Source organism: Ichthyophthirius multifiliis, assembly GCF_000220395.1.
Source record: "Ichthyophthirius multifiliis unplaced genomic scaffold scaff_1120509249449, whole genome shotgun sequence".
Classification (NCBI taxonomy): domain Eukaryota; phylum Ciliophora; class Oligohymenophorea; order Hymenostomatida; genus Ichthyophthirius; species Ichthyophthirius multifiliis.
Window position 1 is genome coordinate 1 of NW_004087701.1, and position 22,453 is coordinate 22,453.

General features: G+C 16.5%; 7 protein-coding genes and 1 non-coding gene across 8 annotated transcripts, besides 27 other annotated features; 7 read left to right on the forward strand and 1 right to left on the reverse strand. All coding sequences in view use genetic code 6, as the record gives it.

Moving 5' to 3' along the window:
- The first annotated feature begins 50 nt into the window (after positions 1–50).
- Positions 51–89: a microsatellite.
- Positions 51–110: a microsatellite.
- Positions 76–128: a microsatellite.
- A 1,666-nt stretch (positions 129–1,794) lies between these two features.
- Positions 1,795–1,841: a microsatellite.
- A 59-nt stretch (positions 1,842–1,900) lies between these two features.
- On the reverse strand, positions 1,901–3,453 carry IMG5_005050 (hypothetical protein). The gene is made up of 5 exons (XM_004039896.1): positions 3,175–3,453; positions 2,378–3,133; positions 2,271–2,334; positions 2,123–2,226; positions 1,901–2,065 (listed from the first exon to the last, which is right to left on the reverse strand). Exons 1-5 carry the CDS (start codon positions 3,403–3,405, stop codon positions 1,946–1,948), a joined length of 1,275 nt encoding a protein of 424 aa, XP_004039944.1. The 5' UTR covers positions 3,406–3,453; the 3' UTR covers positions 1,901–1,945.
- Positions 3,027–3,052: a microsatellite.
- A 662-nt stretch (positions 3,454–4,115) lies between the features above and the next one.
- On the forward strand, positions 4,116–5,953 carry IMG5_005060 (hypothetical protein; the record flags this gene model as incomplete). Its single annotated transcript, XM_004039897.1, has 6 exons — positions 4,116–4,260; positions 4,321–4,437; positions 4,489–4,685; positions 4,733–4,822; positions 4,868–4,933; positions 5,879–5,953. 6 exons carry the CDS (start codon positions 4,116–4,118, stop codon positions 5,951–5,953), a joined length of 690 nt encoding a protein of 229 aa, XP_004039945.1.
- A 1,564-nt stretch (positions 5,954–7,517) lies between these two features.
- Positions 7,518–7,557: a microsatellite.
- A 119-nt stretch (positions 7,558–7,676) lies between these two features.
- IMG5_005070 lies at positions 7,677–7,749 on the forward strand. Its single transcript has one exon. It is a non-coding gene; the product is annotated as a tRNA-Ala (tRNA).
- A 578-nt stretch (positions 7,750–8,327) lies between these two features.
- Positions 8,328–9,498, forward strand: IMG5_005080 (hypothetical protein; the record flags this gene model as incomplete). The annotated part of the gene is made up of 6 exons (XM_004039898.1): positions 8,328–8,574; positions 8,638–8,805; positions 8,992–9,032; positions 9,059–9,091; positions 9,308–9,393; positions 9,477–9,498. The coding sequence occupies 6 exons, from the start codon at positions 8,328–8,330 to the stop codon at positions 9,496–9,498; spliced, it is 597 nt and encodes a 198-aa protein (XP_004039946.1).
- Positions 9,310–9,369: a microsatellite.
- Positions 9,314–9,360: a microsatellite.
- Positions 9,431–9,463: a microsatellite.
- A 124-nt stretch (positions 9,499–9,622) lies between the features above and the next one.
- Positions 9,623–9,664: a microsatellite.
- Positions 9,665–9,863: 199 nt separating this feature from the next.
- Positions 9,864–9,902: a microsatellite.
- Positions 9,903–10,056: 154 nt separating this feature from the next.
- Positions 10,057–10,106: a microsatellite.
- A 173-nt stretch (positions 10,107–10,279) lies between these two features.
- Positions 10,280–10,329: a microsatellite.
- A 506-nt stretch (positions 10,330–10,835) lies between these two features.
- Positions 10,836–10,868: a microsatellite.
- Positions 10,836–10,895: a microsatellite.
- Positions 10,896–10,959: 64 nt separating this feature from the next.
- Positions 10,960–11,007: a microsatellite.
- Positions 11,008–12,663: 1,656 nt separating this feature from the next.
- Positions 12,664–12,688: a microsatellite.
- Positions 12,689–13,012: 324 nt separating this feature from the next.
- IMG5_005090 (hypothetical protein) lies at positions 13,013–13,675 on the forward strand. Its single transcript, XM_004039899.1, has one exon. It carries the CDS (start codon positions 13,216–13,218, stop codon positions 13,672–13,674), a length of 459 nt encoding a protein of 152 aa, XP_004039947.1. The 5' UTR covers positions 13,013–13,215; the 3' UTR covers position 13,675.
- Positions 13,259–13,301: a microsatellite.
- Positions 13,676–14,116: 441 nt separating the features above from the next.
- Positions 14,117–14,207: a microsatellite.
- Positions 14,121–14,195: a microsatellite.
- Positions 14,121–14,210: a microsatellite.
- Positions 14,198–14,238: a microsatellite.
- Positions 14,202–14,240: a microsatellite.
- Positions 14,241–15,491: 1,251 nt separating this feature from the next.
- Positions 15,492–19,123, forward strand: IMG5_005100 (hypothetical protein; the record flags this gene model as incomplete). Its single annotated transcript, XM_004039900.1, has 8 exons — positions 15,492–15,495; positions 15,538–16,059; positions 16,125–16,300; positions 16,341–16,407; positions 16,498–18,201; positions 18,389–18,567; positions 18,636–18,762; positions 19,017–19,123. 8 exons carry the CDS (start codon positions 15,492–15,494, stop codon positions 19,121–19,123), a joined length of 2,886 nt encoding a protein of 961 aa, XP_004039948.1.
- Positions 16,063–16,115: a microsatellite.
- Positions 16,413–16,476: a microsatellite.
- Positions 18,218–18,324: a microsatellite.
- A 721-nt stretch (positions 19,124–19,844) lies between the features above and the next one.
- On the forward strand, positions 19,845–21,071 carry IMG5_005110 (SET domain protein; the record flags this gene model as incomplete). The annotated part of the gene is made up of 3 exons (XM_004039901.1): positions 19,845–20,062; positions 20,110–20,406; positions 20,606–21,071. 3 exons carry the CDS (start codon positions 19,845–19,847, stop codon positions 21,069–21,071), a joined length of 981 nt encoding a protein of 326 aa, XP_004039949.1.
- Positions 21,072–21,145: 74 nt separating this feature from the next.
- Positions 21,146–21,815, forward strand: IMG5_005120 (SET domain protein; the record flags this gene model as incomplete). The annotated part of the gene is made up of 4 exons (XM_004039902.1): positions 21,146–21,433; positions 21,491–21,571; positions 21,613–21,675; positions 21,717–21,815. The coding sequence occupies 4 exons, from the start codon at positions 21,146–21,148 to the stop codon at positions 21,813–21,815; spliced, it is 531 nt and encodes a 176-aa protein (XP_004039950.1).
- Positions 21,677–21,725: a microsatellite.
- Positions 21,816–22,453: the final 638 nt, after the last annotated feature.

Here is a 22,453-nt window from a genome sequence, read left to right on the forward strand (position 1 = left end):
TAATAATAATAATATAAAGCCAAATTAATATAATTAAAAAATAAGTCTTATAAATTAAATTAAAATTATTTAAATTTAAATTTAAATTAATATTTATTAAATTTATAATTATTATATATAAATTTATATTTTTTTTTTGTTTCCATCTCATATATTTAATTTAAGAAATTTGATTTTAATTTAAAATGAATAAAAATTAAAATATAATTTTTATATATTAAGCCTTTTTTATTTTTTGAAATTACATTTTTAATTAAAATTAAAATAAATTTTTTATTGATTATATTTAATTTTACTTTTTTTACGAAAATTATTTATTTATTTTTCTAAAAAAAAAATTATTAAATATTAAAAATATAGAAAATATTTAGTATAAAATTTTTGTATTTCATATTTTCATATAAAAAATTAAAATAAAAATATATTAAGGTCAAAAAAAATAAATTAATTTAAATTTATTTTATTATTATAAAATATGTTTTACTCAAACCTCAAATAAAAATACAAAATAAATGAATATACTTCAATTTTTTTTTATAAAATAAAAAATTTCAATTTTAAAATATTAATAAGAAAAAGAGAAATAATTAGGAGTAATTTAATAAATATTTTATAGTACTTTTCAAGATATTTATAAATGGAAGAGTAAATAAATTACTGTAATATTTTTTAATAAACTATTAAACCTTCTTTATTTCTAATCTTGTCTTTAAATAAAAAAAATATATTAATTATTTTTAAAAATATTGCATTAAAAAAAATATAAAGCTTAATTGTTTGTTTATAAAAATCTTTAGAGAAAAAATGATAACTATTAATTTAAATGATAATTATTATAGTTATATATATATATATAAATAATTTAAATTATTATAATATTAATAATAATGTATATAACTTTTATTTAAATCAAAATAAGTTTAATTTACAAAAATAATGCAAACCTTCACTATATTATCACAAACCACATATTTATATTATTATTTTTTACTTTTTTTTTAAATAAAAATTTCACTAATATAAAAAATAATTAATACAAATATATTATAAATTTTTTACTATTTTATATTCATTATTTTTAAAAATAATTTTTATTTTATGAAATGTATCTAATTTTTATTAATATGTCTTTTATTTAATTATTTAATATTTTCCTTATGAAATTATAATATATAAGTTTAAACTAAGAAATAAAAGTTTTATATCAATTTATCTTTTATTTTTGATAGGGTATATAATACACTTTTTTAATTTTTTTATAATCATAATAAAATTAATTTAATATATAAATTTCATTTAAAATTGAAACAAAAATATGTTTTATTTTCTTTAGTTTAATTTAATATTTATAAATTTAATAAAATATAAATTATTAATAATAAAGATAATAAAAAATTAAAATATAATATGTTTGTAATCAATAAATCTGTTTTATAAATCATTATTATTATATATATTCAAATTAAATATTAAATAGTTTTTATTCATACTAAATAGTTTAGTATATTTTATTTTTTTTAATAGATCTTTATTATGAATTAAATTTTTTATGATAAAAATGAAATAATGGTAAAAATAAAATCATAAAAAAAAATTATAATAAATTTGTAATTTACTATTAATATTAATTATAAATTATTATTTATATTGTTTTTTTTATAATAAAAATAAATAAAATTGAATAATGATAATTCGAATATTATTTAATAATAATAAGTATTCAAATAAAAACGATTTTACATATTGATAATAATTGTTTATATTAATGAAAATTAGTCATTAATATTCTGTAACTATATTAAATATATATATATTTAATAAATTAAATAATATATATTAAAAATATTTTAAAATAAATTAAAATAGTAAATTATTTAACTAACAAAATAATTATTAGTATATAAAGTAATAATAGTAAAATATTAAATTTTTAAATATTATCAATTCAATTGTCTTTTCTAACATATTTCTAATATCTTTCTTAATTCCTCTAAAGAATACCCTCTATAGGCCCCAATAATCTTTTAAAGCTATCACTGTCTAAATAAAGTAATTTACAATCATCCTTAAATAAAATTTAAAATAATTTAATAAATTATAAATATATAATTAAATATATTACTAGTGCAATAACATTAGCCTATCTTGGAACATTATTGACAAGAGCCAATTCACCAAAGTAGTCACCTTCTTTATATTCATAAACAGTCTCTTCTTTTCCATTTTCTAAAAATTATAAATATAATATATATATATAAAATAATAAATACTGTCAGTTTTTGAAGCTTTTAAATTTCCACTTTCCACAATATAAAAATTATTTCCAACTTCTCCCTTTTATTTTGTTTTTTTTTAAAAAAATATAAAAAAAAAATACTTCTCTAATAATATATTCACCAGCTTTATATTTAATGTCTTTCATACCATCACATAAATTAGTTAATTCATAAGGATCCATACATTCCAAAAGTTGAACTTTTTTCAAAGTATATTCCATTCTTTCTCTTTTCTTAAATGTAGAATCTTTAACAATATTATTAAAGCATTCCCTATCTAATCTAAATAACAAGCTATCTACTTTAGCCTATATAGAAGCTGCCCTTGGTGCATTATAAAGTAAAGCTAATTCTCCAAAAGCTTCACCTGGTTTATATGTTTTTAAATAAGTGTTTTCATCTGAATTTTTATTAAACTTTTTAAAACAATCTAACTCTCCTGAATCTACAACATATAAATTATCTCCATCCTCCCCTTGTTTTATTACCCATTCTCCGGCCGCAAAACGTACTTCTTCCATTGCATTTATAACTATTTCTCTTTCTTTCTCATCCAAAGCAGAAAACATAAATGCTTGCATTAACCTGTGTTCAATTCGTTTTTTTGAATCTTAATCTTTTTATATTACTTTTGCAAAATAGGACTTCTTCTAATTAAAATTTCCATATACTTCAGCACTGACACTGGTTCGCATATTTTTTACGGGTTTTTAACTTGCTTATCTTTTTATTTAAGTTTCGTCAAATAACTCTTCTTCATCATCTTCTTCATCATCGGATTTATGTAATAAATCTTGAATTGCAGGTTTACCTTTTGGGGAAAAAAATTATTAATGATAATTTTCTTCTTCTTCTTCCTTTTTTTTATTTATTTTTAAATCTTTTATATTTATTTTACTAATTGTTTAAAAATTTTTATTGGTTATTTTTATATTTCAAGGTCTTATTATTTTCCTTTTGATTCCAACCAATCAATGATAAATTTAATCTTTTTTTTTTTTTTTTTAAGTTTTTATTTATATTTCTCTTACATGATCTTGAGGCATTTCTTTTATTAAATCTAAAATTAATTTCTCAAATACAGGATTTATTTAATTTTTGTATTTTTACAATTATTCTAATTTTTCATTGTTCATTTTTATTATTTTTTATTGTTATATTATAAAAGTTTTTTATGTTTTTTTATTTATGTATTATTATTAATATATATATTTAAAAAACTATTTTTTTACATTTTATAATCATAAAAATTAATATTGATAAGTAAAAAAACAAGCATTTAAATATATATAAATATAGAAAAAATGAATTTGATTGAAGAAATATATCCAAGAGTTAAAAGATCAATAGATTTATCTTTATAAAATTAAACAAAAATACAATAGAATTCTCTATTTTTAAAAAAGAAAACATTTGAATTTACAGAGGAATAAATAAATAAAAAAAAGTAATAAATAGAAGAGAATTTGTTAAAAAATCAATAAAAAAACGATTAAGTATCAAACCATTAATTATAACTAGATATATTAGAAGAAGATACGTTAATAAATGTATATTTTTTTCATTTTTTACTAAATAAAAAAATATAATAAAAGGATGCAATTAAAATATTAAAAAAAGATCAAAAATATAGAACTTAAAAAGAAATTTAAATTTTATTAAAATGTGCTGGAGACTTAGCATTTTTTAAAAATTAATTCGGAGAAAATAATAAAAAATTAATTCTTGAATGTACTGAATATTTTTAACATATTTCTATCAAGTAAGATTAAATAGTTTTTAAATAAGGTATATTTAATTTTTTACTAAGAAAAAAAAAACAAAACAAAAATCTAAGGAATGCCTGAAAGTTTATTTTATATTATACTAAGAGGAACAGTAAGTGTAAATATTGATGTTAAAAGTATTATTTAATAAGAAACTAAAAACGGAATAGTAGAGTAAGAAATTATTGAAAATGTAAAAATAAGGGAATTAAATAAAGGTTTTAATAATTAATTCAATATTTTTTTATTTTTAAACAATATAAATATATAAATAAAAGGAGAAAGTTTCGGAGAATTGGCATTGATAGATAAAAATCCAAGAAGTGCAAATATAGTTTGTTTAAAAGACTGTGATTTTATTACTTTAGATAAAAATTCATTTAATAAAATATTAAGTATAAATTTTAAATAAGAAAAACATGTTTTATTTTAAAAAATATAAAAAGAATCTTATTAAATTACAAAGTTAAATGAAGAACTTACTATTCTAAAAAAAAGTCCTTTATTTTAATTCTTTTAATTGAATACTTTAAAATAAATATTTTTATTATTTTAAGTAAATAATTATGTTAAAGACGAATACGTAATTCAAGAAGGATAAATAAGTGATAAAATATATTTTATAAAAAATGGAGAATTTAGGGTTATTTTTAAGATTTTAATTATATTTATTATTTATAAAAATAAAAGATTACTAAATCTGTATTAATTAAAATAGAAGATGAAGAATAGTGTTTTCTTAACAAAAATGCTAAATAAACAAAAATTTAAATGTTAAAAGTAAATAATATATTTATTATATATGACTATAAAATAAAAACAAAGATTGGTATTTTAGGCGCTTTTTAGACATTTGGAGAAGAAGAATTTTTTACAAATGATAAAAGATAAGTAAATATTAAGTGTATTTCTAATACTGCTTAAGTGATTTTATAATGCTCATTTAATTTATTATTTTTTTTTAAAAAAAAAATATATTAATATATAGGTTATGATATTAAATAAAAAAGATTTCATGAAAAAAATGGCAAATGATAACGAACAATTATAAAAAATTTAACAAATAACTTTAGAAAAAAAAAAATATAGAGAAAATTAAATATAAATTTAATTGTCAATATTTTAAAATATATATAGATAAACAAATAACTAATATATAGAAGAATATCCAATAACCCCATTTAATAAATAAGATACTAAATATCATTTTTATACTATTAATAAAAGAAAGAAATTCTTAAAAGAAGAATAAAAAAATAACATTTCAAATGAATCTTACCATTATGAAAAGTCTGAAACATAAAGTTAAAAAGAAAAAAATCTTAAAAAAAAAGTTTTTTTTTTTTTCCTTTTTTTTTTTTTATTTTAATATTTATTTTTATTTTGTTTTTTTTATAAAAATATTTAAACTAAACATTTTTCTAAAAAAGGAACATAAATAAAATGTTCATCACCGAGATAAAAAAATAATACTCATAGTGATTATAATAGGTAAAAAAATAAATAAAAAATACACTATAAAATAAAAATTAAAAGTGAATGCTAATTAAATAAATTATGTTCGAAAAGAACTTATGATTAATCTAATGAATAATAATATGTAGATAAAACAAAAAATAATGACTATAAATTATAATAACTTGAAAATTAAGAACAAAAATAATTATCTTTGAAAAAAACTTAATCAAAAATATAATAATTAGGATATATTTCACCTAGATATTAATAGTAATAGTAATAACTATAATTGTTGAGTTTTTTAAAAATGCCTTTATTATAAAATGTACATAAACCATTCTAAAAATCTTAAAAATTTAAAAATATTTTCTTTAATAGTTTAGAAGATAAAACAGCAGGAACATGGAATTCTTTTATGGAAGCCAAAATAAAAAATATAAAGCCAACAGTTGATTTAAAAGAATATTTTAGTCATAAATAAAAGCAAAAATAAATATAAACAAATATTTCAACTTTTAATTAAAATTCTTTATCAAGTTCTCCACGATACTATCCTTTTAATTAACCTTTAGAAAATCCAAACAAAAGCTAATAATTATTTTAAAATCCTATATATAAAATACAAACTCCATAAATATAACTAAAACAAAATTTTACTTAACTAACTGGTATAGAGAATACAAAAAATAACATTAGCAATAGTATTATTTAGAATAATAATCTTTCTTATTCCTAATAATCACTTAAAAAAAATTTTTTGATAAAAAATAGAATAAATTACCATTTTAATATAATTAGAATACTTTAAATAATGTAGTTTAATATATTAACCAAATCTTTTATAAAAAAAGAAATAATTTTGATAAATTAAATTAAGGGAATATTTATAAATAAATATAGAAAGATAATTAAAAATTTAGTTTAATTGATCAAAATAGTAAAATATGATTAAATAAATAATATTATTTTTTTCTTATTATATGTTTCTATAAAAAATATAAATAAAATAGAATTAAAATTATATATTTTTAATTTAAAATAATATAATCAAATTAATAATATTTATTTATCTTTTAGTTTTATGATATATATTAATTATATAGAGAAGAAAAAAATATATATTTTGAGATTCTTTATTTTAAAATTTTAATTTTATTTATTGATTTTTTATTTTTTTTTCTAAAATTACTTATAAACAAATAAACAATAATGAGTAATTATTTATTATATATATTTTTAATAAAATTATTATACCAAAAATAGATTAAAACTAACAATCTTTATAGCTTGATTTAAAAAGTGAAATAAAAATTACTTAAAATATAAATAATGATATAATAAAGGATTCAATAATTCCTTAAATATCAAACACACCAAAAAGCTTATAAAACATCGAAAGTTAAGATTTATAAAATGAATAGTAAAATTAAAAAAATTATATTTTGATTTAAAAAAGTAAATAATTAGTTTATATTTTATAGAATTATGGCAATTTAAGATTTTGATAATTTGAAAAATGTAAGTGAATAAAATTTAGCTATTTTGGAAAATAAAAAATAAATAAATAAAAACTTTATTTTTATAAATTATGAGATACTAAGATATTAATTAATTAAAGATATATTACTTGTAGCAATTTTTTTTTTTATAGCATTAAATTTATTTAACTTTATTTATGGAAGCCTGCAAGTTTATAGATTAAAAAATATAAATATTTAATACATAATTGTCCTTTTATTAGAATTAATATTAATAATTCCTCTAATACTGTTTTTTGCAATAATATTAAACGATAATAATTTCATATAAAATAGCAAAATCCTTCATAAGATTCTTAAAAAAATAAATTTAAACTAAACTTTCATTTTATTTTTTATCATCAGTTGTACATAAGTTATTTTTTTGATAATTTTTTTAGTGTTTAATTATTTGAATTAATTAAAATTAGATTTTTTTAAATATATAATATTAATTTCTGTATTTTCTAAATATCTATATATATAATATATATATTTACTTGAAAAAAGTTTAATTTGAAAAAGTTTATTTTTAAAAAAATAATTACTTAAATATAAATATAAATGACAATAAAAAAAAAAAAACTTTATAAATATAAATACATAGATATATAATAATAAAAAAATAAATTAATATTTAGTTAATAATTTATATAAGTGGGTGTGTAGCTCAATTGGCAGAGCGCTTGATTTGCATTCAAGAGGCAGGGGGATCGATGCCCCCCTCATCCATATATTTTTTTTATAAAAATTAATATTAATTAAATTATAATTTTTTTTTTTTTTATAAATATTTATTAATTTAAATAATAAAATATATAAGTAAGAATTTAGTTTATTTAAATGGACTAATATTAAAAAAAAATACCTATAAGCGATTGGATAGGAAAAACAGTATGTTAAAATTATAAAATAATACAAAAAATCGGATAAGGATCATTTGGTAGTATTTATAAAGCTTCTCGAAATCCTGAATCTTAAAATAAACATTTAAATATAATAGGAGATGATTTATACGCAATAAAAATAGAAGAAGATCTAAAAAATGATATATTAGTAAAAGAAGCTCGAATACTAAATGAATTAAATGGATAATATGGATTCCCAAGAATGCATTATTTTATAAAAACAAAAGATGCAAGTAAAATGGTTATATCATTATTAGATAAATCAATAGAGATTTTATTTAATATATGTAATAAAAAGTTCAAATTAAAAACAATATTGATGATAGCTGATTAAATGATAACAAGAATTCAAGATTTACATAAAAAAATTATATTCATAGAGACATAAAGCCTGATAATTTCATGATTGGAAGAAAAGAAGAAAAAAACTTAATTTTTTTGATTGATTTTGGACTTGCTAAAAATTTTCTTAAAAAAGATGGAACACATATCCCTTTTTAAAATAATGTTGGATTGATTGGAACTACCAGATATACTTCAATTTAATCTCATTTAGGTAATGAATAATCTAGAAAAGATGATTTAGAATCTTTAGGTTATTGCTTAATATATTTATTTAATGGAACATTGCCTTGGATAGACTTGAAATGTAAAAATAAATAAGAAAGATAATAAATGGTACTTTAAATTAAATAAAAAATATAAATAACAGAATTATGTAAAGGTATGCCTTTTGAATTCAATAAATATATGATTTATGTAAAAAATCTTTCCTTTACTGAAGAGCCAAATTATAATTTTATTAAAAATCTATTTAGAGTACTTTTCTTAGAATTAAAATATGAATATGACGATAAATTCGATTGGATTATTCAGGATTGTATATACTTATTTTTAACTTTATTTTTTATTTTTTTGTAAAAAAAATTATAAAATAAATAAAAAATAGAATTAAATAATAATGAAATATAATAAAACTTTTTAAGTATATAATCACTATAAAACTAATAATCAAATATCCCTTAAAATACATCGAGTTCATATTCAAATAAAATAAATATTTTAGATAAAAATATATCAAGTGAAGATAAGCAATGTATGCATAATGTAATTTTTTTCATTTTTTATTTTAGTTGGAAATTACAGGTAAGTTTGTTAGAAGAAAGGTTAAAAACTAAACTTAAGAATAAAAAAAAGTTGAAGAATTATTTATTAAAGACGATATGAGATATTTTGTTGATAGGTAATTAGATATAAATAGCAGTTAAAAATCTAAAATAAATAGTTAAAATAATAATTTATAAGAAGAAATTAATAAAATTGATAATTATGAAAAATAAATTATAAATTTTTAATTATAAAAAAATAATTTAAATTTATAGTTTGAAGAAAATATTATGAAAAATGATGATGAAAATATTATGTAAAATGATGAAGAAGAAAAAAAAATAGATGAAAATATGAAATAGTTAACAAATAATTATATTAAAATGTATTTAAAATTTTATATATATATATATATATCTATATATATATATTTATTATTTTTAGAAAAAGATTTTAACAATTTTGATTTTAAACTATATTAATCATATTAATCTATAAAATAATTTATTTGATATAAAATTATTTATTTATAAATTAATTTTTTATATAAATAAAAAAAAAATAATGACTAAAATATTAAATAATTAAAAAAAAATATTAGATATATAAAAATAATTGATATTATATAAAATGAATAATAATTATATTATGAAATTCTACATTCAATAATTATTAGCATTAAAAAAATTAATTAAATATTAATTAGTAAATATTTTAAAAGTAGAATAAAGATATTTACATTTTTTTGTATTTTAATATATAATTAAAAAAATTAAAAAAAATGAATTTAATATATTAATAATAAATTTTTATATTAATTAAAAATATTAGAAAATATAATTAATAAAAAAAAATATGAATTGAATAAAATTTTTTGAAAAAAATTAAATATGAAAAATAATATTTTTTTATAAATAAAATTAAATAAACTGAAAAGATAAAAAATTACAATATATAAAATTATTTGTAAAAAATATATAACTGTTTTAAAATTAAGATACAATATATTAAAAAAATTAAAAATATAATAATAATAATAATAATAATAATAATAATAATAATAATAATAATAATTTTGATATTATAAAAAAATCTTAAAACAAAAAAAAATACAAAATAAACATATATATAAATAATAATTTATTATAATAATAATTTTAAATATATCTAATAATTTTAGTTATTATATTTATGAATAAAACATGATTATTTTTTAAAAAATGTGCTAAAAATGAATATAATTAATGATTATATAAATTATTATATTTATTATTTAATTTAAATATATTTATAATATTTATAGTACATATTAATTTTTATAATTAAAAATATTTTAAAAAATATCTATATATCTTAATAATTAATTTTTTTATTTTATATTTATATATTTAGAAGCATCATAAATTAATATTTTCTTATTATTTATTTTTAAGAAATAAAAATGAAAATCTATTAATAATATTAGAAAAAAATGAATATAATTTAATACAAATAATAAAAAATATATTATAAAACTTTGAACTTGATAATATATTTAATTCCTATTCGTATAACTTCGTATAATGTAACTTATGTTCTTTTTTTTATTAATATGATAATTAATTATATACTTAATGATTTTTTTTTTTAAATATATTTTATGACGAATGCAATTTAGATTGCTATAATTTTTTTATGTTTAATATCATATAATAAAAAAAAATTAATTAATATAATTTGAAAAGTAATATATAAAATATAAATTCAAATTATAATTATAATATATTTAGTTGAAGAAGTAAAATGGAATAAAAATGGTTAGAATAAAAATATTATTTTTTAAAAATATATTTTTTATTAAATAAATTATTTTTTTATTAAAAAAATAAAAAAATATTTTTTAAGAAAATTGTTTTAAAAACAAAACTTTAAAAAAAAATATAAATAAAAATAAAAAAATTCATATGTAAATAAAAATTCTTATATAAATAAAAAATATATTCATCTATTATTTTTATTATCACCATTAATAGCAATTTCATTATTGGTAGTATTATTATAAACAAAAGAGGAATCTTCTATAAAGATCCTTAAATTATTTTTTTCCTAGTAAATGTTTTTTTGTTCACATTTTTTTATTTTTCTTGATTTAATTAAATTCTGATTTATAATTATCATCTATAATATTTACTTATTAATTTTAAGTACTTTTATCATCTTCCTTATCTTTATTATTAATTTAAAAATTATGTTTTTATGTTTCTGATTCTTAAATATTTATTAGTTCTGGCTCTTCAACAAGAGCATTTTTATCATTTTTTCTCTTCTTAATAATAAAAATTAAATACCAAAAAGCAATTATTAAAATAACGAAAGCTGTCACAATAACAAAATAATAAAATATATGCATATTATTATTATTATTTAATTTAAAATTATTTTCATTTTAAATAATCTCTGAAACTAATTAAAATTCAACGTTTTCTTACGCGTAAATAATAAACTCTAAATTTTAATAATTTTAAGGTAATTTAACTTAAAACTCTTACTAATTTTCTATTTAAAAAATATTTTCTTTGTTCGAATTAAATTAATGAATTATAATAACTTTAAAATCTTTTACATTATTCTTTAAAATTAGATTATAATGGCAAATCTAATTATTTATTTCTTTCCTTGGATTCTAAAATTATATTATTTCGAAACCTTATAAACCTATTTTTCCAAAAACACTTTTAGTTAAAGGAAAAACATTATTTTTTTCAAAAATAGAGGATTTAAATGCTATCTAGAATCTGTTTTCTTACGAATTAAAAATATTAATTTACAAGAAAGAAGGAGTTTTTTCCAAATAAAAATAAAACTGAAATATAGAATTATTTTAAAGCACTATTTATTGATAAGATTAAATATCTTCTTAATTATTTGGCTTTATTTATATTTATATTTCTTTATTGTTTTTTAATTGTAGACTATTTTAATTATTTAACATATAAAATTCTAATAAATATTTCTAGCTTATTTGCAAAGGCTTTATTTTTTATACTTAAAATTCAATTTTTTCACCTTTCAATATTTATTATTCTTCAAAATTTATTGCTTTTTTAGATTTATCATTAACTTATATTTCTATTTGGAGATTTTGTTCACCTTCTTAAATTAATATGTAATAATTAAGAGTTTCAGAAAGGTATATTGTACATATTTCTAAAAGGGAAAATAAGCAAATTTATTAATATTAGCTATATTAATAGTCAAATTAATTAATTTCCAAATGTTTTACAAGTTATAATGCAGACTCATAATTATTAAATATATGCATTTAAGGATAATTATGATAATCTTATATATCCTTTAATTTAATTTAAATTTCTTTAGTCTTATTAATTTCTGAGAGACTAAATTAATACATATTTTACTTAAGCTAATTATTTATAATTATCTAAGTAGGCTTATTTATGGGAATGTCTTTAAATAATTTTTATTATTGCGTTTTTATATTTATTATTATTAAAAAAAAAAAAAAAAATTTATATGTCATTTTTTTTTTTTTTATTGTTAGAATTATAGGCAATTATATTATATTTTATTTTTTAAAATAATATATTGACTTCTTTTTTTAAAAAAATAAAATATTAAATTAAGTATATTTAAATATAAAAATATAAAAATATAAATTTTTAACTTATCTTATTTTATTTTATTTAAAATAAATAACAAATATAAACTAATAAAATTTATTTTTATTATTTAAATAAATATCTAGAAATCAATTATATTTTATTTTTTAAAAAAAAATAATATAAATATAATTTAAATTTTATAATTTTTTATTATAAATATAGATAATTTCTTTAAATTTTATTTCAAAAAATATTATAAAAAATGTAATAATAAAAAGAAAATATTAGCTTTTTTGCATCATTAAAAAGATTTATATTTGGAAATTAGTAAAACTCTTAAGTAAGATACAAACAAATAGAATAATTATTAAATCAACATTAAAAAAGTATAAAACAATTGCAAGAATTTATATAATAATTAGATGAATTATAATATTTTTCATTTTCAAAAACATTCAAATTCAATAAAAACATAAATAAACATTGCGAGAAGTATTTTATGACAGAAGAAGATATAAGAATATAAAGAATATAAAAAGATTAAAAAAAATATTAAAGTATTTAAAATAACAAAAAAAAATATGATAATGAAAAGGAATAAAAATAGGAAAAGAAATTCACATAAATAATATAAAACAATTAATAATAAAAAAATTTATAAGAAAAAGAATAAAAACATTAAGAAAATATAGAAGACGAAATAACTGAACGAAAGAAGATATTTAAATAAAAATCAAGAAGATCATAAACAATAAATAAACTATTAACTTCTTATCAAGTGGTAAAGAGTAGAAAAATAGCCAATTAAGCGATTACAATTCAAGTTTTTTAAGATGAATAAATAAAAGATGAAAATGATAGAAGCTTTTATAAAATTATTATTAATGAAAAAAATTATTTGCAAAAATCATCCTAAAATAATACGTTATATAATAATATGGAAAATATAAAAGATAATAATATTAATGAAAATATCAAAAACTGTGATTCTTATTTTCCTTAAGTTGTATTTAGATTTGCAGATAATTTAATTAAAATGAATAAATGTAGATATAATTCTATTTAAGTTAAAGTACATTAAATATTATTAATAATAATTATATTTAAATATATTTAAATATTAGCTAGAATATAATTATAATTAAGATTTGACAGAAGAAGAAAAATAAATAAATAAATATATTGATAAATTAGACCCAATTTATAAAAACTTAACATTTTTATAAAGAATTTAAGGACTTTTATCTTTTTATCTATATGAAAGTGAATCAGTGCTAATTAAAATGTAATAATACTAAGAAGCTTATACAATAGAAAGGTAAAGATTAGAAAATTTATAAATGAATACTAAAGCAAATAGTGCAACAAAGAAAAAAAATAAATTTGAATAATAATAATAAAATAGAAAAAGTCAAGAATACAGTTTTAAATAATATTTTATAAAGTATTATTTAAATAGAGAAGAAGATCTAAGAGTAAAAAAAATATATACATATAAATATAAATATACATATACATATAAATATACATATAAATATATATATAATAATATATAAATATATATTTATATATATATTTTTTTTTTTATATATATATTTTGTTTTATTTTTTAACAAAAACAATACTTTTTGATTATTTATAGCATATAAATTATATTATATAAATTATAAATATATAACAAAAATTATTAATTTTTTTTTAGTTTTTAATGCTTCATTTAATTAATAAATAAATGTTATACCATACTTATTGTCTTGAATAAATTAATATTGAAGAGAGATGGATATTATCAAATTAAGGTGAAGATGGATAAAATATAAATGAATAGATAGAATGTGTTTTAGATGAAGTCAATTCTTACTTAAATGAAGTTATTAAAGATAAAAATTTAAAAGATGATGAGGAGAATTAAAAAAACAAAAAATGAAATATTAATTTTTAATTTTAATTAATTTTAAACTTTCTGTTTATTATTTAAAATAAATTACTAATACATGCATTTAATACTTATTATTGTTTTTTTATTTCAAATTAAAAAGTTAAAAAAAAAAATTAAAAAAAATTTAAAATAACAGAGTAATTTAATTTTTATATTTTTGTTTTTTATTATAAAAAAAATATAAAAAAATGCATAAATAATCTTTATTTTTAAAAGAAAATTCTGCAAAACATTCACGTTCAAAATCAACTGCAACCGCTCAAAATTGCCTTTAATTTTTTCCTCAAAACCTACAATAATATTAATAATAATAATAAATTGAAAAAAAGATTTTAAAATAAAAAAACATAAATAATTAATATCCCATTAATTAAAACGATTTAATATTGAGAAAATGCATAACTCCGTTTGATAAAGAATGTAAGAAAAAATAATCCTCATAACGTGTCATATAAAAAGACTTAAAAAAAATAGTAAAATCGCAATATTTATATATATATATGAAATTTTAATTAAAAAATAGACAATTCTTCACCTGATAAATGTTAAAGTTTTCATCATTCAAGGACCATATCTCATACATAAGATACATCATTTTAGCAAAAGTAAACCAATAAATTAACACTATCATCAAATACATCAAAACATATAAGCGGATTTCGAGCATAAAATACATATAAGAATATAAACAACATCAATAATAATACTAAAAAAATATAAAAAAACTAATAAATAAATTACTTATCAAACTAAAGTGTTTAAATATAATAAGTAAATGCTCCAAACTATTATTATAAAAATGAATATAATTCCACAAAACCACAATAAAATAGATAAAGAGCCAATAAATCAGTTAATGGTTAATTTTATTTTTAATAATAACAATAATTATATCCTCCGCAATAAAAATAATAAAATATGAGTAATTATAATGCAAATAATTTATCTATGTCTTTTTAAAAAGAAGATAATTATTATACTTTATAAAAAATTCCAAAACAACCTATTTTAAATAAAGCCGCAATTGAATTTTTCTAAAAAGGTAAATAATTATTTAAAGAGAACAACATTGAAGAAGCTTTAAAATGTTTCAATGAAGCACTTAAAGAAGATCAAATGATGCTTGAAAGTTAATATTTATTAGGAGTTTGTTTCTTATCTTTTAATTAATATTCTAAAGCTATAGAATAATTCTGTGATTTATTAGAAAAAAATGAAAATTTCAAAAAAAACGTTTTTTTATTAATCGCTATTGCTTATAAAAAAACTAACGAAATTAATGCAGCTATATAAATAGTAAAATTTTTTTTTATTTACTTAAATATAAATATTATTTATAAATAGCTTGGAAAAGCTATAATGTAATATCCTTAATATTACGATGCTTATATATATAGAGGCAAGTTATAAGTTAAAATGAAAAGATTTGAAAAAGCAATTTAAGATTTTGATATAGCTATTCATTTAAATCCTTAATGCGGTTTAGGTATTTTTATATAACTTTTTTAATTTGTTTTAATACTATTTTTATTTTTTTAATAAATAAAATAGGTTATATGGGAAAAGGAGATTGTTTAAGATTTAGTGGATAATTTAGTAGCGCTATAAATCTTTATACATAAGCCTTAGAAAAAGAAGAAATAATTGGGTAAGTAGCAATTTTAAAAAGAGCAATAACTTATATAGAAGCAAAATAATATGATAACGCGAAATAAGATTTATAAATAGTAAAAAAAAATTGATAAATATTTAAAAAATAAAATATAGATATTAAATTAAGATAATAAAAATTCAGAAGCGTATTATTTTAAAGGATTATTATACTATACATAAAGTAAAATATATATATATAAATATATATATATATATATATATATATATATATATTTATATATATATATATTTATTTTTTCTTTTAAAATAGATAACCTTAATGATGCCATATTATGTTTTGAATAGGCTATAAAACATAATAATTCTCGAAAAGCTGTAACAAAAGCATTATATTAAATAGCTAAAATAAAAATAGAATTACGTGATTTTTATTAAGCATTCCACACAATAACCAGAGCAGAATTTTTAGACGTAGATAAAAAGGCCTTAGAAAAATTTAGAATATTTACAGACGGAGTAACTTTTTTAATGAAACGTAAATATTAAGAGGGAATAGAAAATTTATCTAAATTAGTAAAAGGATATAATCTGGGTGATTTTTTGAAACCTTTAGTGTATACTTATCGTTCTTACGGATATTTTTGTTTAGGAAAACATCAAAAAGCACTCCTAGATTTACAAACTGTAGAAAATAAACTCGAGAAATGTTCGAATTATAACAAATATATATGCGAGGGAATTTTAAGTGCCCAAAACAATTAATTCGAACAAGCCATGAATTTTTTTAATAAGGCCAACAAACTTTTCTCTCAAAAAATGGAACCTTTCTTCTATAAAGCAATGACTTTAGTAAGATTTACTAATAAACTAATCCCCAAAACCGACGAATAAAAGCGAATTTAATACAAATAAAACGCTTTAAAAAACCTCGATAAAGGAATAGAGTTAAATGATCAAAATGCCAATATATATTTTCATAGAGGAGTCTTACGTTTCTCCTTAAACTAAATAAACGACAGTATATAAGACTTTGATAAAGCAATAGAAAAATCAGAAGACAATAATGCTAAACACTACTATGCTCGAGGACTAGCTTATGCTTGCATAAACTGTAAAAAATAAGCCATAAACGATCTTTCAATAGCCATAAATCTCGACTAAAATTACTCAAATGCATATTTAAATCGTGCGAAATGCTTTCACTTAATTGGTGATAGAAATTCTGCTTTTGTAGATTTATAAAAATTTGTAAATATAAAACCTTAAGACCCTGATATTCATTTATGGGCAGGTAATCTACTATTTAACATAGGAGCATATGAGGATGCAATAAAAGCTTATTCTCATGTAAATAATATAAGTAAAAATTGCGATATACTTCTTCTAAGGGCAAAATGCTATATGGTATTTAAAGAACTAAATAGTGCATTAGAAGATATGGAGAAAATAATAGAATTAAATTAGGAAAATTTAGATATTCGATTCGATTAAGTTTGCCTTATGTCGCTTAAAATTGCCTCTTAAGGAAGTCAAGAAATCGAATAAATTTCTTTTTTTGAATAGGCACTTGAGAAAATTTAATAAAGCAAATAATTCGAAAAAAGGTCAGGAGCTTTTTTTAAAAGATCAGATAGTTTATTCTTTAAAGGGTTCTATAAATTCCATTTAAGAGACTATGAAGGAGCTTTAAGAAAGTTTAAAAAAAGTTTCGAATTTAAAAATTAAGAATGTAAACTTAAAGAATAAAATCTTTGCGAATTACTTGAAGATGATGATGAAGCAGTACATATTTCAGAACTAGAAGAATATGAATTTTAGAATAAAACTTATAATATTTATGAGTATTATTATAATTGTGCCAGTTGTCTTATTATGATGGAAAAATATCAAGAAGCATTCAAATATTTAATATAATTATAAGAAATATTACCAGAGGAAGAAAAAGTCAAATGTTTGGAAGGACTTTTATTGGTTTTAAATGATGAAATTGAAAATAAAAATACAAATAATATTTGTAATTTTATTTTTGAATATATATATTTATTAATAAATATATATTAATATATATATATATATAGATATATATACTATTATATATATATATATATATATATATTTATTTATTATATATATATATTTTTAGAATTAAATAACTTTTAGCTATTTCCTGTTAAAAATAGACTTTGCTCAATCTTCCCAAGTTTAAAAGCTCCTTTTAAATCGCATAAAGATTTTGTAATTTTATTATATTATATAATAGTTATTTATATTTTTTAAAAATTTTCTTTATAAGTAAGTTACTTTATATTTTTGTTTACCAAAAGTTGAAGCACCATCTATGATTCCATTCTTTGATGAAAATTTACTATAATAATTATAGGTATTTTTTTTATATATATATATAATAATTTTGTAATATGTAATTTAAAAACATAACAATAAATAAAGCCTACTGTAGTAGAAAATAAGCCTGAAGCTCCCTGGATAAGGAAGACTTCAGAAGGAATAATATTCACAGATAATGTTTAACATTTTGAAGATTTAGATTTGAAAACAGAAACTAAAAGAGAATCAGGTAAATATTTTTTTATAATAATTAATTTTTTTATTTTTTTAAAATAGATGATAATTAATAGGAAGAAGTATAAAATAAAAATATTAATTAAAAAATTCATGCTTTTGATTATGATGAATTAATGTTTGATAACTCACATTATTTATATAATGATTATAAAGATATAGGTATTTTTATTATTATTATTAAAATTATTTATAAAATACTCTATATTTATTAAAATTTTTAAAATAAAGATTATTCTTATGATGGAGATGAAGGTAAAAACGATTAAGTTATTGAAAAAAATAAATTAAAAGATATTCTTAAATTAGATGAGGATATTGAAAAAAAATTAGCAAAATTAAATAGAAAAATATGACTTCATATCATAATTAAACTTAAAAAACTTTAAATTTTATGATATCTTATAATATTATAATAATATAATATATTTTGCCTATAAATTAAAATTAATTTATTTAACTACATTTTTTAAAATATTAAAAACTTTTATAAAAATAAATAAATAAACAACTTTTAAAGAAATGAAAAAGGAAAATAGTTATATTAATTGTTAACATTGTTTTTTTTTCATATTTTCTATAATAAACTTAATCAAAAAAATAAAAAAATAGAAAGACACATTGAATAAAAAAGCCTTTTGTTTTTATTTTTTTGGATTAAATTTAAAAAATAAAAAGAAAAAATAAATAATATATTATTTTATTTTATTAATTATAAAATATATACATTTATTTATATATATATTAATATTTTTTTTTTTAATATTTATATTATATCTTTTTAAAATAAATTCAATTATTTTTAAGATTACAAATTAAAAAAATTATTTCCAAATAAAAAAAAAGCAAAAATTAATTTAACAAGTAAAAATATATTATTGAAATGGCTCCCAAAAAAAAAAAAAATCAAGTCAATTAAAATCAAAACCAGTCTTCAAATCAAGTCCAAGCTGATAAATTAAAAGTAAAAAAGTTTAAACTTTTTAAAAAAAATTAATCTCATAACAACAACAACAAAAATTATCTATAAAAATATAATAAAAAATTCAAAGGAATTAGGGAATAAATCGTTATAAAATGAAAATTATTTAAAAGCAATAGAACTATATACATAAGCAATTAAATTAGATGATTAATCTTTTGCATATTTTCATAATCGCTCTCTGGCTTATTATTTATCAGAAAAATTTGAAGAGTCTTTATAAGATGCGACATAATGTAAAAATTTAAACCCTGAATATATTTAAGCATATTTAAGAGAATCATCAGCTTTACTATAATTAGATAGATTAGAAGTTTTCTTTTAATTATAAAAATAAAAAATATACATATATTTAAATAGGAGTCATTTTAAGTATTAGAAAATGGATTAAAATTGGATAATCAAAATGAAGAATTATTATAATTAAAATAAAAAATATAATAAGAAATAAATTAAGTATATTTTAAAAAAGTTAAAAAATTATTAAATTAAAAATTAAAAAAAAAGTTAAATATATTACCTCCTAATCATCCTGAAATTGTAGTTCATTAAAAACTTTTAGATTGGCTAAATGATGGAAAAGCTGAATTCAGTAACTTAAGAATATAAACCTATTGTAAAAATTATAGAGGAGTACATACACGAAGAAAAATTTATGTAAAAAAATAATATTTATTACTTTTTTGTAAAATAATAAAAAGAATAAATAAATAATACTATTTATTCCAAAATCTCATTTAATAACATTAGAAATGTCCAAATAAACATCAGTAAGTAAAAAGATAATAGCAAAAAAGCTAAATTTATTATCCCCAAAGCATTCCTACTTATCCACATTTTTATTATAAGAAAAAAGAAATCCTGACTCACTTTGGTCTATTTATATAAATATTCTTCCAAGTGATTATAATCAATATCCTATATTTTTCCCAGAAGAAGATCTCGAATGGCTTTCCGGTTCTCCATTTTTGAATTAAGTACTTGAAAAAAAAGCTGATATAAAAAGAGATTATGATGATATATGCTCAATAGCTCCAGAGTTTGCAATAAACACATTCCAAGACTTTTGTTGGGCAAGAATTACTGCTTCTTCAAGAGTTTTCGGTCTTTAAATAGATGGATAAAAAACTGATGCTTTTGTGCCTTTGGCAGATATGTTGAATCACAGAAGACCGAAATAAACCTCTTGGTAATACGATGATAATAGACAAGGTTTTATAATTGAAGCTTTAGAAGATATTCCTCGAGGGGATTAAGTATATGACTCTTATGGGTAAAAATGCAACTCGAGATTTTCCTTAATTATGGATTTATTAATATGAATAATGATGCAAATGAAGTAGCTTTAAAGTTAAATTTTGATTAAGACGATCCTACTTTAGCTAGAAAAATAGAAATGATGGGAGGTGAACTTCCCGATCTGAAGATTTTTAGAATTCAAGAAAACTATTAAGAGACTAATGTTATTGAATTTATGGGATATATTAGATTTATTCTTATTAGAGATTAATAAAAATTACTTCTATTAAGCAATTTATAAGAATAATAATAAGAAAATAATGACAGTAAATTTTACAAGCCTAAAAAAACTCCGCCTATTTCTATACAAAATGAAATCGATATGTGGAATAAAATAAATTAAGTTTGTTAGAATTAAATGTAATTATATAAGACTAATATTGAAGTAGCTTTTTTTAGTTTAAATTTTATATATATATTTTAATATAATTTAATTTATTAGGAAGATAATTAATTACTTTAAGACAATAATCTAACTTTAAATTAAAGAAATTGTGTTTTATTGAGATTAGGAGAAAAAGATGTAAATATATATTTTATTTTGGTTATCTATATTATATACAGATTTTGAGATTTTACATAGAAATGTCATAGAAAATGATTACATTATTAAAATTAAATAGAAAAGTTTTTTTTTTTTTTAAATTTAAATTTTTTTTTTTTTTTAGGAAATTAAAAAAGTTTATATCTAAGGTTAATACATTAAATACAACTCTTACATAAATAAAGTTATTATTTAAACACTTCTATAAGTAAATAACGAATGAAAATAAACAAAAATAATATATATTTGTTTTTGTATTTTATATAAGCTTTAATTAAATCAACTTTCGTTTGTTTATTTATATATTTATTTAAAGTTCAAATAATTTTTATTACTAATTTAATATTTTTAATTTTTTTTTAAATATATATCATATATAAATATATATATGTTAATAAACTCTCTTCATTATTTTTTTTTTCTTAAGTAGTGGTATACTTAGGAATTTTAGAACTAAAGTTTTAATATTATTTAAATGCTATGTCTAATATAAAAAAAATATATATAATTATAAAATAATTTTATAAGATATAGAATACCTCTATATTATTAATATTATTAACAAAAATCTATTTTTAATACACTTGTTAAATATCCATATGTAAATAAAGTATTAATAAGTAGACAAGCTGTAAATGTCAAACTAAATTAACAAATAAAGTTAGAAAGTAAATATAATCCAACAATCAACTTTTATTTTAATTAATCAAAAATAATAAGTATTTAGAATTAATTAATATATAAATTGATATTTTTTTTTGTTACTTTTATTTATAAATCAGTTGACTAGTGAGTTTTTTTGAAAAATTATGTAACTGCAGTCTTAATATTCAATATCTAAATAATGTAAAGTTAAATTGT